Source organism: Rhinolophus hipposideros (assembly GCF_964194185.1).
Source record: "Rhinolophus hipposideros genome assembly, chromosome: 17".
Classification (NCBI taxonomy): domain Eukaryota; kingdom Metazoa; phylum Chordata; class Mammalia; order Chiroptera; family Rhinolophidae; genus Rhinolophus; species Rhinolophus hipposideros.
Genome location: NC_138063.1, coordinates 46,150,129 through 46,164,804, shown reverse-complemented (window position 1 = coordinate 46,164,804; position 14,676 = coordinate 46,150,129). Strand labels below are relative to the sequence as shown.

Sequence of the window (14,676 nt, the reverse complement as noted above, 5' to 3'; positions counted from 1 at the left end):
TAAATTGCAGATATTTATATATTTAGCCTTTCTGTCACGTTTTCTGTATATCATCAACCTCCAGAAATAAACTGTGAATTTTTCATTGTTAATTGAATTCATGAAATAACAGAATTTTTACTTTGAGAAGTTCCCTAGTAAAGATATTGAAATTTTATCTGAATTGAATCTTCCTGAACTAGCCTATGATAATGCTCCAAAGGTTATCAGGTCAGATGCCTCAGTTTCCTTCTACTTTTATTGATCACATGTGCTAGAAAGTTTTTAAATATTTCATGATACCCAAATGCCTCCCAGACACAATTTTCGTATCTCCTTTTTTTTATGTTATGTTCTGCATAACATAAAAACAAAAGGAAAGACATTTTATAAACTAATAAATGTTATGTTCCGTTCATAGAAAATTCAAGAAAATTATGCCTTCTACAAAACTGGGCAGAAAAATCAATTGTTACTTAAGTGATTCTCATTCAGAAAGCCATCTCCCAGAAAAATTCAGATATGGAAAATTGCTTATGAGTTTCTCTTGCCTCTATGCCCAATATACGTATTACAACTGAAATCAGGTCAAATTTTACATGTAGTGGCACCTTGGATGGAAGAAGAGAAGAAATCCTAGTTGCCAGACTGATGGCTGTGCAAGGGAGAAAGTTAGTCTCACCCTCTCTACCTTGGCAGTTGGGGGAGGGTCTCTACGATGAAACCCACTTTCAGCCTACTCCTATCCCCACAATGGCCTACTCACCCCCAGAATATACGCGCTATGTTCCAGACTTCTTCCAATGTTATTGGGGACATTTGACTGCTTTGGGTAGAAACTAGGAAGCCACTTACAGGTTTTTTTTTTTTCTGATTTAAGACTATGTCCCCCTAAAAAAATTTCCCTCTGGATATTATGACACAAAACAGTGTTTTGTTTTGTTTTGTTTTGTTTTGTTTTGTTCTGGATATTGTCCAAATCTGTCTCAGGGAGAAATAAAATAATTCCTTTTTGTCAAATAGGATATCATAAGGGGAGCTCAATTTAATGCTTTTCTATTAATTCCAAATTCTCTACCCTGCACAAGCAATTGCAAACTTGAGTGGGAGGTTAAGTGCCCACTCATCCAGCTGTAGTGAGGTGTATATGAATTGCAGAAAGCAAGCCTTGTTACTAGGAAATATGACTATTTGAAGAACCCAAATCAGGTCAGTTTGACTCATTACCAAAAGGGAAAAGAAAGGGAAAAATGACTGGAAAAGAAAAAGTCTTTCTCAAATCAAATATAATTGCATAGTTACTGTCTGTGTGTAGTTCACAATGTCTGAAATAGGAAAACATCATCACTGCATATGTTCATGTGTGAGAGAGAGAGAGAATGAAGAATTCCAGTCAATATTTGGTGATAGAAGGAATAATGAAGTGCATGTCATTAGTAAAGTTTCTTCAACATCCAAAGATAATCACTTATATTCTTAAATAAAACATTCTTACTTCATTACAGATTTTACTGGAAAAGGTTGGCGTGGTATAGGTTCATGATATAAAGTGTAAGACATGTGACACATATCTACTTTTAAAAGCCAATGCCATCTTCATTTCTCCATTGCTGTTTCATTAGCACAGATTCTTTGAGTGAGACAAATAATGGCATAGGCTCGACTCAAAGTGTAAGTTCCCAAAGACTGGGTTTTGTTATGGTTCTTCCTTTCTACACCTAGAGGCCACTTTCCATTTTTGTCCTATACATCTGCTATCAGAAAAAGCAAAACAATTTTACAAATTGTTGAAAAGTAATCATATAGATTAATAATTGTTTCATTGGATACAGTATGATGTAGCTGAAAGCACACAAATCCAAGAGAGAAGATATTTAAATTTTAGCCCAATTTTGCCCCCTTATTAACCATATAAACTGTAATTTATATTCTGGGTATCAGTTTCTTTCTTCATTTGTAAATGAGGGATGGACATTTACCTAAGCATGAATAGATGTTCATGTGAAGAAAAGGAATTGAATCCGATAAACTCAGGGACGTACTCAGCTTTCCTTACTGGCTGACATGTTAGCATTCATATTAGACACTAATCGAAATGGCAACTCTCTCAGGAAGCAGTGTAATACAGAGCATGTCCCAACCTCTTCTATCTTGGAACCCTCTTCCACAGAGCATTTCTAGGATGAATGACCCATAAAATATGCAGGGAATCCACTTGGTGAGACGACAATTTTAGGATTCTACTTGACTGGTCTTGCACGGTCTGGTGTTGGGGCTCTCTGGGCCTGGTGGAGTTCCATTGACCCTGCTGAGGGATATGGTTGTGATTCCCTAAAGATCTCCACAGAAGCATCCAATTGAAGCTCCCTGGATGCTGGTTATGCGTCCAACCCCCAAACCCACCACCATGATTCTACATCCCCCACCAGCTCCTCCATGCACTGGGCCCCCTCCTGACGTGTTCTGCTCAGTTCCCTCCTACTTGCCACATCAGATGCCATGTTTGTTCCCTACCATTGGTAAAGGATAATTCAGGACTAAAAGTTCCAATGCTTACTTCTGAATTGATAAGTAAATCAGTTATAACTGAGACGATATAATAAAAGATTTGGCAAGCAGTTTTATTTTATTTTATTTATTTGATTTGATATTCTCCTTGGAACTGGGAATATAGGCATGAATAAGACACAGTCTCTGCCAGATGAATGACATCATCTCTCCTCTCAAGTGGCTTACAGATTGGTGGGGGAGACACGTTTGTAAACAATTAGTTTTTAAATAATATGATCAGTGTTACATTAGTAGTATGTGCCGGTTGTTAGAGTAAATTTTATTTTTCTGGTTAGCTCTATGTTTGTTTTATTAGGACAGGTCATTATGGAATACTTGGTCTTTCAGAATGTAGAAGGGCTTAAATAAATTATCGTTTTCTGAAATTCCTGTTTATTTTATGGGCTGTGATGTTTCAAACGATTGCAGATTTTGCTGTTCATTTGTCAACAAGAATCAAATCTGTCTTGATGGATCCCTTGCTCTTAAAACCATGTCCATTGACTTGATGTGCCAAGTCCTCTGTTAGGCACTGTGTGCAAAGTCAGCACCGCAGAGGCTCACTCTGCTTGGCGGCACTTTGTGAGGCTCCTGAACCACTGGTTAGGGAGCTGGAATTTACACTTAGGTCTGTTACCCAAACTAACTCCTTAGAAGAATGAACGGAACACATACATCTTGCAACTGAAGAGAACCTTTATATGAATAAGCACTGCAGTGTCCCTGTCTGGCCCTGGAGACTTGCATCCATGACCCCAGAAGCTGACACTTGAGATCCTATCTGCTATGGTTAGTTCTGTGTGACCACCTGGCTAGGCTAGAGTACCCAGTTATGTAATCAAACACTAATCTAGGTGTCAAACTGTGAAGGAATTTTGCACACACGGTCAGTATCTACAATCAGTTGATTCTAAATAAAGGTTACCCTCAATAATGTGGGTAGGCCTCATCCAATCAGTTGAAAGTCCTAAGAGGAAAGTTTAGGCTTCCCTGGGCAGAATAAATTCTGCCTCAAGAATTTCTTCAGCTCTATTTCCTCCCTGAGTGTCTGACCTACCAGCCTGCACTACAGATTACACACTTGCCAACCCCCACAATCATGTGAGCTGATTCTTTAAAACAAATCTCTGTTTTTTCTGTTCTGCTCTGAAACATTTACTGACCCACCATCTCTTACATGCAGAGCTCTGGAGATTCCACCAAGTGTCCTGATCTTTCCCACCCCAAACCCCTCCCACCCCCAGGCTGAAAGAGTTTTGGAAATATTGCATAGTACGTCATGGTTCAGCTCTATTATACATTTTAAAAGCTGTAGGGTTTGCCCCGTATAGAAACTAAACCATCACTTATGACATGATTTCTACACAAAAATATCATCTGAATTCCAAAATACAAGTTTTTTGTAATATACATCTTTTTATATATCATCTTTATCCTTATAGTAAGTCCCTGAAGCATGTATTACTGTCCTCATATGATGATTCAGAACACTAAAGTTAAAAAATATTAAGGTAATTGGGCCAAAATCACATCTGGTAAGTGATAGATTCAGATTTGGACCCAGATAACCTGATTCCAAAAATCTATGCTATATTCATTGCACCATGCTCTTTCCATATAAGTGAAAACCTACAGGGGTAAGAATTACATGATGAAAAAACATTCCACCTTTTTGTGTCACTTTTGTAGGTGTGCTGTATGGAGAAGGATTTAAACATTACCTGACATTTATTGAGGACTTACTACATGCCAAGCTCTTATTTTAATGAATTCCTTTTTTTTTTTCAATTACAGTTGACATTCAGTATTCTTTTATATTAGTTTCAGGTGTATAACATAGTGCTTAGACATTTATATAATTTACAAAGCAATCTCTCTGATAAGTCTAGTACCCACATGGCACCGTCATACGTAGTTATTACAATAGTATTGACTATATTTCCAATGCTATAAAGATTTCTTAGATGAAATGTCTAGGTTTAATTATATATCATTTCTATAGTTGAACATTTTAAAATTCTTATTTACTTTCTTTTTTTTTTTTTAATAACAAGTTATTACTAGCAATTTTTTCTCGGGTCCATCTATTTTGATTGTGGATATTTAATGTCAGAAGTTTCATATTGATATCTACCTTATGAATTAAAAGAAAAAGTCATAATTGTTCTAATATGAATGAAAGTCTTTTCAAAAATTAATTTATTTAGTGAGTTAGCTTAGTTTTTTAAAATGTTTTGAACCCAGGCAATTCTGACCCCTGATATATAAGAACATGCAAACACATTCAACATCAGTTGAAGCCAATTAGTGGATCACTCCATCTGGTTGGCATCTCCAGTTCTGGCCAGAATGTTCTCTGAGTCTTGGCTACAGGGCCTCTTTCAAAAGACACTCCTGTCTGTCCTCATCCTGAAGATAGAGAGCTTTTAAGGAATATTCTCCTACACAAATACAATCAGTAAAAATAAAGGTAACTCAATTAAAGAAGTATTACTTTAGGGTCTCAAACTATTCATTGAACAAACACATATTAAGCATTTGCTTTACAGAAGTTACTTTTAAAAAAATGAAGATGAATAATGTGATCTCTGATCAATAATGAATGTGGTGGGGCTCCGCGCTGGATGTTCTAAAAGCAGTGCTTTTCAAACCAATGGTCACAACCAATTAGTGGGTAGTGAGATTAATTCAGTGGGTCACGAATAATATTATTTTTAATTAAATAGACTACAATAGAAGAAAATAGAAAAGAAGACACAGTGTGTGGCATGCAAAGAGGTTAAGTTTTTCTTTTCTTTCTTTTTTTCTTTCTTTCAGTTACATATGTGCATATACTGGTTTTCATAGTAAGATATATTTCTTACCATGAAACATAGTCAAAAACTATTTAAAAGCTATCACTCTAGAGAAAGAGCAGAAGAAGAAAACAAAAGCCTTGCTCTCAAGAAGCTTGCATCTTGCTGAGAAGATAAAGCTAATTAATGAACAGCAGAACCCTTTGTATACAGCAGCTAATAACTAAGAGTTAAAATCGAAGTTGCTGATTTAGTGTCCTAGTGGGATTAAGGCCTGGGAAAAATCATTGTGAATCATTGCTCCCTCCTCCTTGAAAAACTTACTTCACACAGCTTCCAGGCAACATACTTCGTTGATCCTTCTCCGAGACTGGTAGCTTATTCCTTCTTAGCTACCCATCTCCTGTGGTTGGATCAGTGCCGAATGGGCACAACTCTTGGGCCACTTCTCTCTTCTACCAACACTCATTTCTTAGATCATCTCATTCATTCTTAGAGCTTTAAATGCTATGTGAATGCCCACATTTCTTTTTGCAGCCCAGATTGCCTGAACTCCCAGACTTGCATATTCAGATCCTTATTCAACCTCTCTACTTAGAGGTCTCAGGGGCATCTCAAACCTACTATGTCCCAAACTGAACTCCTAATCTTTGTCCCCTAGTCTGTGCCTCCTTTAGGCCTCCTCATCTCAGCTAATGGGAATTCAATCCTTCCCGTTGATCAGGCCAAAAAGCTTGAAGTTATCCTTGACTCCTTTCTTTCTCTCAATCCCCACATTCAGATCATTGTTAAGAAACTTATTGGCTCTATCCTCTCCCAACCCCCAATGCTACCACCACACCTCACCTATAACTCTAGTCTTGGTGATTGCAAGAGCCTCTTAACTCTCCCGATTCCACCCTCACTCCCCTCTAGTCATTCTTAATTCACCAACCAAAGTAATTCTCTTAAACCAGATGTGTAGCATCTCTCCTCAAACCTCCATTCTGTTCCCATTTCACCCTGAGTAAAAGCCACAGTCCTCACAGTGGCCTGAAAAGCCCATGTGATCTGGACCCCACACCTGCCCATCATCACTCTGTGCTCACCTTCTGCCTCCTGTCACTCCACTTCACCCACCTGGGCTCTGATTGTCATTATTGTAGGCAGGTCTCCCCTCAGGCCCTTCTCACCCACTCTTTCTACCTCAAGTGCTCTCCCTGCAGATCTCAGGGCTAACTCCCTCCATTCAATCTTTACTAACTGAGACCATCTATGACAATGCTCTCTAACCTCCCACACCCTGTCTCCTCCACATGCACACTCTGTTCCCCCTCCCCTTTCTTTTATTCCATGGCACATATTACCATCTAACGTACATTTTACTTATTTTATTAATGTCTATCTTTCCCAGGAAGGCAGATTTTTTGTGTGTTTATACATTGCTATATCTTTAGTATCTAAAGCAGCACCCACTTCACAATAATATTCTCATTAAATAAGTGAATGAATGCTTTTAAAGTATTTTGGAAAAGTCACAAAACAAATGGTATCTAACTCCAGCTTAACCACTAAGTGAAGGAAGAGAATACCTTAGTAAAGTTTGGTCTAAGAAATCTTACCTCAAATGCTGCAATGAATGCTCCAGTTGGAACATCTCTTTTTCATGAAGCTTAAACTAGTTTGGAAATACAGATTCAATAGATAGCTATTGAATGTATCATATTGCTCTGTACACATGCTTTGTGTGACAATCGTTAGTTCTAGATATCATGCTGCCTAGAGGAAGTGGGTTGGAATATAGGCTTGAAGTACAAATCCTCAAGAGGCAACTTCCCCATATGGCAATTATTAGAGTGGAATTTTGTATTATACATGTACATAAGAACACCTGAAATATTATTCAGTTCTTCCTAGATATCAAGAACTAGATTCATATAATTTGAAAGATGATGGTTTCATTGAATTAGTATGAACAGGATTCACGAAGGAAAAGTTCTATTTTGGCCCATTTAAAAGTAGTATACTTTTACGTATTGTGAATGTCACTTGGAGTAAAAGGCCGAAACAGCATTGAAATAGAGTAGTCATCAGACAACAGTGATGAAAAGCAGGAAATTTTTAGTTGCATCTTTCCTTAAATATATTAATTTATTGATTTTTTTCTTTATAGATGCCAAATAGCAAAGTTAATGATTCACTTAATTTGTAGGAATAATTTATAGCCTCAGTTGAGAAACTTAGTATCCGAAAATCAATGACAGAGAAACTAAAGGAAAATATTTGCTGAAATTTATTTCAGTGTTCATAATTTTTGAATTATGTATTAATACTGGAGATGACTGACTTCATATTTAATAGACTCCAAAGGAGCTGTACCATTGACTCATAATAAGATCAGACTTTAAGTTCTAAAGGAAAAGATCCATGTTCATAAGCATTTGACAAGTAGTGGGGTTTCAGATGTGCTGAGAGATTTATGAAATTTTAGCCAACACTGAAATTTAGTTTTATGAATGATATTTCTATATCTGGGCTTCCATTGACCCCAGGAGGAAGATAACTAACCTTCTACCCACATATCTGCTCCTCAACACCAGACACAGAATTCTAGTTTGCCTCAGGGAACTCAATTTTTGGAAGTAGAGATGCAAATCACAGGGCATGCGGTGGACAGATACCACCACCCTAGTGACTACAATAATAATGGGAAAATATGATGGTTCAGCTAGCCCTTGTATGCCACCAGAGAGCCTCCAATATGCCAGAAAGACATGATAAAAATTAACAGTTGCATTAAAAACTAAGAAAGCATTCTAAATTAGCTTATTTATTATATAGTCAGCAGAAATAAATATATTTACCATAGACCTTAACCTCTGTTGTTTTTATCTTGAAGTCTTTTAGGATGTTTGTGTTCTGCCTTGCATTTCACGAGAACTTGTAGCCAACTATAACTGCTGGGTGATGGGTGTTCTGTGAACATTACTTTTTCAGTCTTTTGATTCTTCCAAGCATGGAACGCTTATTAATTGTTACATGACTTCAAAACATTATAGCATTCTTTCTATTCTTTCACCAGCAACTTAACTCTTGAGTCTTATGTTTAATGGAAAATTGTTACTAAGATTTGAAACTTATAGACAGCAATGTGGTATTATGAAAAGAGCATAGAAATTTGAGCAAGACAATTCTGCCTTTCAATTCTGACAATGATTTACTAGTTGTAAAATTTAGTGTAAGTTATTTATTGAGAACTGTCTCAATGTTCTCATCTTTGCAATGGGATCAATAACATAACATTTATGTATTATGTGAAATAGTGTTTGTGTATTAGAGATTATAAAATGGCTATCAGCAAATCCTAAGGCTAATTGCTTCTCTATTGATGTACTGAATGATCGGAAATATCTTTGTCCCAGCATTCCAAGGTCCAGAGGCACTTACTGGTTAGATCAAATGCTCAGCCCTAAGCCCAGCAGTCGAACTGGGGAATATGATTTGCTGATTGGCTGAGCCCAACTCCTGTGTTACCCCTAAAACACATGACCCTCAAGTGAGGGGAGCAAAGTTTCCCCAAAGCAAAAACACAGGGATATGACTACACTAACGAAAAGTGGAAGCGGAGTGGCAAAACTCACAGATGTCCACTACAGTCAAAACACAAGGGGAACGATGAATAAAGTTCATTTTCCCTTCCCTGTCTCCACAGTGGAGTGTGTTATCTTAGTTATTATTTCTTGATGTGGGATGACAAGGGCATCTTCCCGACAGATAGTGCTCCCTTTGATGTAGCCATCAACTCAATAACATTTCCTACCAGCCCCCAAAGGCCCACGGATGCCTCCCCTTCTTTAAGGGTCACAGATCTTGTCCCTTTGCATTTCTCCTGCAGTGCCATTTCTCAATGGCATCCATGCACTTCATACTCCTATGGAACATTCAATTCCTAAGGGAAAGTACCTCAGAAGAGTACTTTTAAGAACAAACTGCAAACCCAGTAGGCAATTTAGGGATACTGAAATTTAATACTCAACTCAGCTTGACTTGCTTTAAAACTGTTTTTACTCTTTTTCTTCATCCATTCCCCCAGTTTTGCCTGATCCACTTAAAACTTATAAACCCTTTTGAGACCAAAGACTTTGTTTCATAAAATACTTTTGGTGTATTTACCTGGCACCTGCTGTGGTGCTGGATGCCCTGTAGATACCTACTAATGTCCGTGGGTGAGAATAATTCCATAGGGTCATAGTGGACAAATCACCATTGCATAGCACGGTTTACAAAGTTCTATTCAAGAGCATTTTGAAATGTTATTTGGAGAGAGATGTGGCAAAAGGCATATGCCCTATTTTGAAAAAGGTGGGTATTTATCCTTGTCTCTAAAAGGTAATTTTTAAGCAATCTGAAGCGAATTTTTACACCAGCTTCAGGCTTCAAGTGGAGTTAGAAAGGGCGGTTGCCAGGGAAATCTGATTGGAAAACACCAATCAGGCCTTGAGATCTGCACATCGCGTAATTGTAATTTTCCTATTCTTGCTCTTTTTTTCTGCTTTTGCTATGAGAAGAGCAAGCTAAAAAGGCTACAGGGACACTTATGCCAAGTCGCATTTGTCAAGTTGAAAGCTGTGTGGAGCAGAAAAGCAGTTCTCCCAGCTACAAAGAAGATGCAAAGGAACCGAGTGAGTAGGGAATCTGAGAGCTCACTAAAAGTGCTTAGAAGGCCAATACATTAAAGCCATTTCTGTGACACATGGCAGACAGGAACCTGAAATCCAGGGTGAAGCTTTTTATAAATGCTGAAAAAACCCTGGGGTTCTTAGAGGCCCCCAAAGCCACCCTTGAAAAGTGTGGCTGTCCTGTAAGTTTCCGATTCCCCATAAAGTGTCCATTTGTATTTAAGCAGGAACTGATAACGATAGTCAGTAAGAGTGCCACAAAATGATGAGACAGCAAACACTGTTTTACTTCATAATTATTTATTTCAAACCCTCTTTATCTTTGCTAGCAAATTAGTCACAAAATAATATTTATGCTTATTTTAATAGTTACATTTTATTTAAAAAAATACAGCTGAGTGGTGCACTCTATTTTTTTTTTTTTTTAGTTTGTTTATTCACTCAGTCAACATACATTCATCAGAGGTAGGGCAATATTAAAAGCTTTGGTGTCAGAAAAATGCAGGCTCCTACTCATTGTTATGACTTTGGGCAAGTAACTTCAGCTTTTCAAGTCTGAGATTTGCGGGAGTAAAATGGACATAGTAGTGCCTATTTCACAAGACTGCTGGAAGAATTAAAATAAAGTAAGATAAGCCTCACCTCTGGGCGTTTGAGGATATTCCATAAATGTCAGTTTATTCCATAAATATCAGGTCCCTAGCTCTCCTTTCATAAATATAATTTTTTCTCATAATTACCTTTCCTCATCAAGTTCAGGAAAGGCCAGATATGTTGACTCCCCTCAGACAGCCAAGCATTTTCATTTACCTGTTTGCTTTCATTGACATATTCTGTGCTTAGGAAGAAATCAACAGCTGCTGAGGGATAGCCTTGCAAATATAAACCTATAATTGATTTCCACCACTTTAATCACTGCTTTTCCTTGTTATATTGTCTTTACTTCTATCTAATCAACCAAATGCCTAGGTTGTTTCTCCCAGCCTTTTTGATTCCTTATGATATAGAATTCTGTTTTAAATCCCACCTCAGTCTTAGGTTCATCAGTTTTCCTCCCAAATCTCTGCAATGCAGGACTGCCCACAGAATTGCACTGGCCTACCCTGATATCTGTTAGGATATATGCTCCATTTCAGCTGTCCCGGCGTTCTAAGTGTCTGCATTCCTTTTGTGGCTCTCAGATTTCCCAAAATCTCACGCATTTTCATTACTCCAAACCTCACCATCCAACTTCCCATCCTGAGATTACTCACTAAGAGTCACTCACACATGGCTTCATCTCCCAGCCATTGTCTCTCAGACCATCATTGACGCAGAATGACTGACTCTATCTACATTTAGTTACACTTTATGACTGCAGCCCAACCAAAGTGAGGACTCAAACCATATGTACTTTGGAAGAGCCTTTTAAAAGTAAGCCATCCCATGTCTGAAATAGTATTTCTTACAACTTTTATTTCAAGGCATGTAATCTTTATTTTATTAAGTTTTTTCCTCCAGACAGAACTTATAACCCTAAAAAGTTATTTTCTTATCTGAAATATGTGTTTTTTAGATGATCATAAAATAAAAATTGTTAGTTACAAGACAGCTAAGATCTGAAGATGGGGGGGCGGGGAATCCCTGGACTGTGTACAGTAGACCCCCAGCTTGGGCATTGTCTCACTCTGGGCTAACTACTAACCACTCTGACGTCAGTTTCTTTACCGGAAAAGCTGAAATTATAATATTTACTCTTCACCTTCAAAGTAGTTGTAAGTATCATGAGATATTATGTATATTTATGTTTTTTGCAAAAGCATGACGTAGATGAATGCTAATCAATACTATTAATTTTGTTACTAAGAAATATGAACTTTAAGTTTTATTATTACTATACCAGAATACATCCATTTCTTGCTCTCATTTTTGCACATATTCTTTAAAAGGGTGTTTAATTGATTCAAAGACCATATTTTTACATTTTAGTATCTTTGATATTGGAATGTGTCATATAATCTATGGCATGTCAGAGTTTAATTGGTGACATTTATTTCTTTCTTAATTGTACAAAAAATATTGAGGGGTTTTCACTGGTATCTCAGATTCAGTAAAACGTGGTATTTGGATCTTAGAAGAAAGCTGAAGAAGGGTAAAAGTAAGAATACCTTGTCTATTTAAAATGGAAATTTTATTAACCAAGTTGGAATAGGATCACTTCCCCCTAAAAAAAATCAGCAAAGTGTTTAAAAATTCAGACAGAAGTTATTATCGTGAATCATACCATCGTTAATGGTTCCCTATGGTGAAGATTTTTAAAGGACCTCTAGCTTATTATAACTTTAGCTCACAGATCTCCCAGAACTACTGTGTCCTGCCCTCTTTCAACTGAGTTTGGGAAGCCTAAAGGGAAAAAAACAAAATAAACAAATATTTTTAAATGGCAGCACCACAGAGAGTCCACTTCCAAAGGTTTTGAAGAGAAACAAATACATTTTCTGCCTGTGGGCCAAGTTAGGAAAGCCAACTTTTACTATAGAAGATAGATATATAGATGACATTTTTATATTTATAATTTTCATATACTTTTCTATAGAATTATATATATATTCCATTTGTACTTGTATTCACACACATTATTTGTATTTATTGTAAATCTATTATTATCCATATTTTACAAATGGAAAAACTGTATCAAAGAGATGAAATGACTTATCCAAGTTCACACACAGTGAGTGAAAGCAAAGCTGGTGTTAGAATTCATTGATTCTTTCATGTCACATTTACCCAGAAACCTATTCTGTTTCTGGCACTCCACTAAGCCCCAGAAGTAGCAAGACAAACAGTAAGAAGCTTCCCTTCCTCACCTTTCCTGAACTTTCTAACTCCCCCACCCCTTTGACTAAGAGTTGCACAGAGCAGAAGCTTCATGCAGCCCAGAGCTTCCCTGACCCCCAGCTGTTGGCCTTGACAGTCATCATACATCTGGAATGCATAGGTCTAGGCTCAAAGTTTCTAAAAAAAAAATCTTCTCTGGATACAAAAATGGTTCCCATGGAGGTTTCTTCCCTACGATGTCTGCTTTGTGAACCAAAAGGAGGCATTTGAGGTTTGATCATTGGGAAGCCAGGCAAGCTAAGAGGCCCAACGAAGCAGGATAGAGATAAGTCCCCAGGACAGAGGGCTGTGCAGTACTTTCTGACGGGGAGCTCTCCCTTAAAAATGATGAGAGTAGACAATATATTAGGAATTTAAGTTTTTGCTTGCCATATTTCAATTATTTCTGCCCCTTCATTACTACAGAAAATTGAAAGTGGCATCAGTCTTTTTGGAAATCCAAAGTCATCCATCGTTAGGGGGCATCTGTGTGCTCGGTACCACCTGCATGTTGTGGGTAGTGCAGAACTCCCATAACACAGACCTTTACTGAGCACTTCCTGCGTGTTTGTGGGCATTGCCTCATGTAATCCAAATAACTCTGTGGGGTAGGAAATGGGAAAAGGAATTGAGGCAGAGAAAAGTTAGTTAACATGCCCATGAAAGTTCTTAGTTACTGTACCAATAGGATTTCAAACCTGGGAACTCTAACTGCAGATCCCAGGCCTCTGACCCTTCAACAATACTGCTTCCCTGATTTCAGCGAGTTTACTGAGTATTTGGAGAGATGACACAAAGACACATCAACAAGTAGTGTATGCAAATGCCATTGTATGGTTATGCAAATTAAGTACTCAAAGGGAATATGTAGGTCAGATTTGGGGTCACATAATCTCCATCACAACTATACAACTCTGTCTGCGTCCCTGGAAAACAGCCATGCTCAATATGCAATGAATAGGCATGGCAGTGTGCCAATAAAACTTTATTTACAAATACAAGTAGTAAGCTGGATTTAGTCTGTGAGCTATAGTTTGCTGACCCCATATGTAAATGATACATGCTATAGATATCATAAAGGAGATCAATTTATGCTGGAGCAGTTGGAGGAAGCTGTGAGATTGCTGAAATCAGCTGCTAAGGAATATTTGAGATGGGCACAAGACTCTACGAGACTTGGCCCCACCTCCTAGCCTCTTTTCACTTCCCTGTCCTGCTGGCATGTTCCTGCCTAGGCTTTCATTACACCAAGCTTATACTCATCTAGAAACTTCACACTGGCAGATCCTCCTGCCTGGAAGTTCTCCCCCAAGCTCTCCTCAAGGCTGGCTCGTTTGGTCATCAGATCTGCTCACAGATATTACCTCTTCAGGGCGGCTTCTCTGAGGAACAAGTTAACGCAGCTCTCCCCCAGCCACTTTGTCACATCACCCCATCTTCTTTTCCTAATGGCATTTATGGTTTCTGAAACTACCTTGTTCTTTTATTGGTATATTTGTCTATTATCTACTTCTTCCTGCTCTCATAGAATGTAAACTCAATAGCATGGACCAACACTTGTACTGTTCACTGCTATATATTCCCGGCACTCAGACCATGGCTGGAAGATAAACAAGCAAAAAATACTTACGTAAGTAAAAGAAGAAGGGATAGAGGCAAGGAGAGAGGAAGGGGAGGGAGACACAAAACGTAAGCATGCCTCATTAAGTGGTGTTTAATTTTCTCTTGTTCTGTGACCTAATAGACTATAGCCGTCATTAGAATGGCTCATCATTTTTTGCCCATGATATTATTTAATTAAGAAAACATTTTCATCCTGTAATTAAAGCACTTAGCGT

At 37.8% G+C, this 14,676-nt stretch overlaps 1 protein-coding gene across 16 annotated transcripts in view; it reads left to right on the top strand.

Moving 5' to 3' along the window:
• Positions 1 to 14,676, top strand: part of DLGAP1 (DLG associated protein 1) — a gene marked incomplete at its 5' end in the record, with an annotated part of 855,165 nt that overhangs the window by 613,556 nt on the left and 226,933 nt on the right. For 5 of the 16 annotated variants that reach the window (XM_081077970.1, XM_081077971.1, XM_081077972.1 and 2 more), the window contains one exon: positions 9,872 to 9,985. The exons of the other annotated variants lie outside the window; for them this stretch is intronic. In XM_081077970.1, the coding sequence (XP_080934096.1) occupies positions 9,872 to 9,985 (114 nt within the window). The remainder of the gene's footprint in view (positions 1 to 9,871; positions 9,986 to 14,676) is intronic. 16 annotated transcript variants of the gene reach the window in all.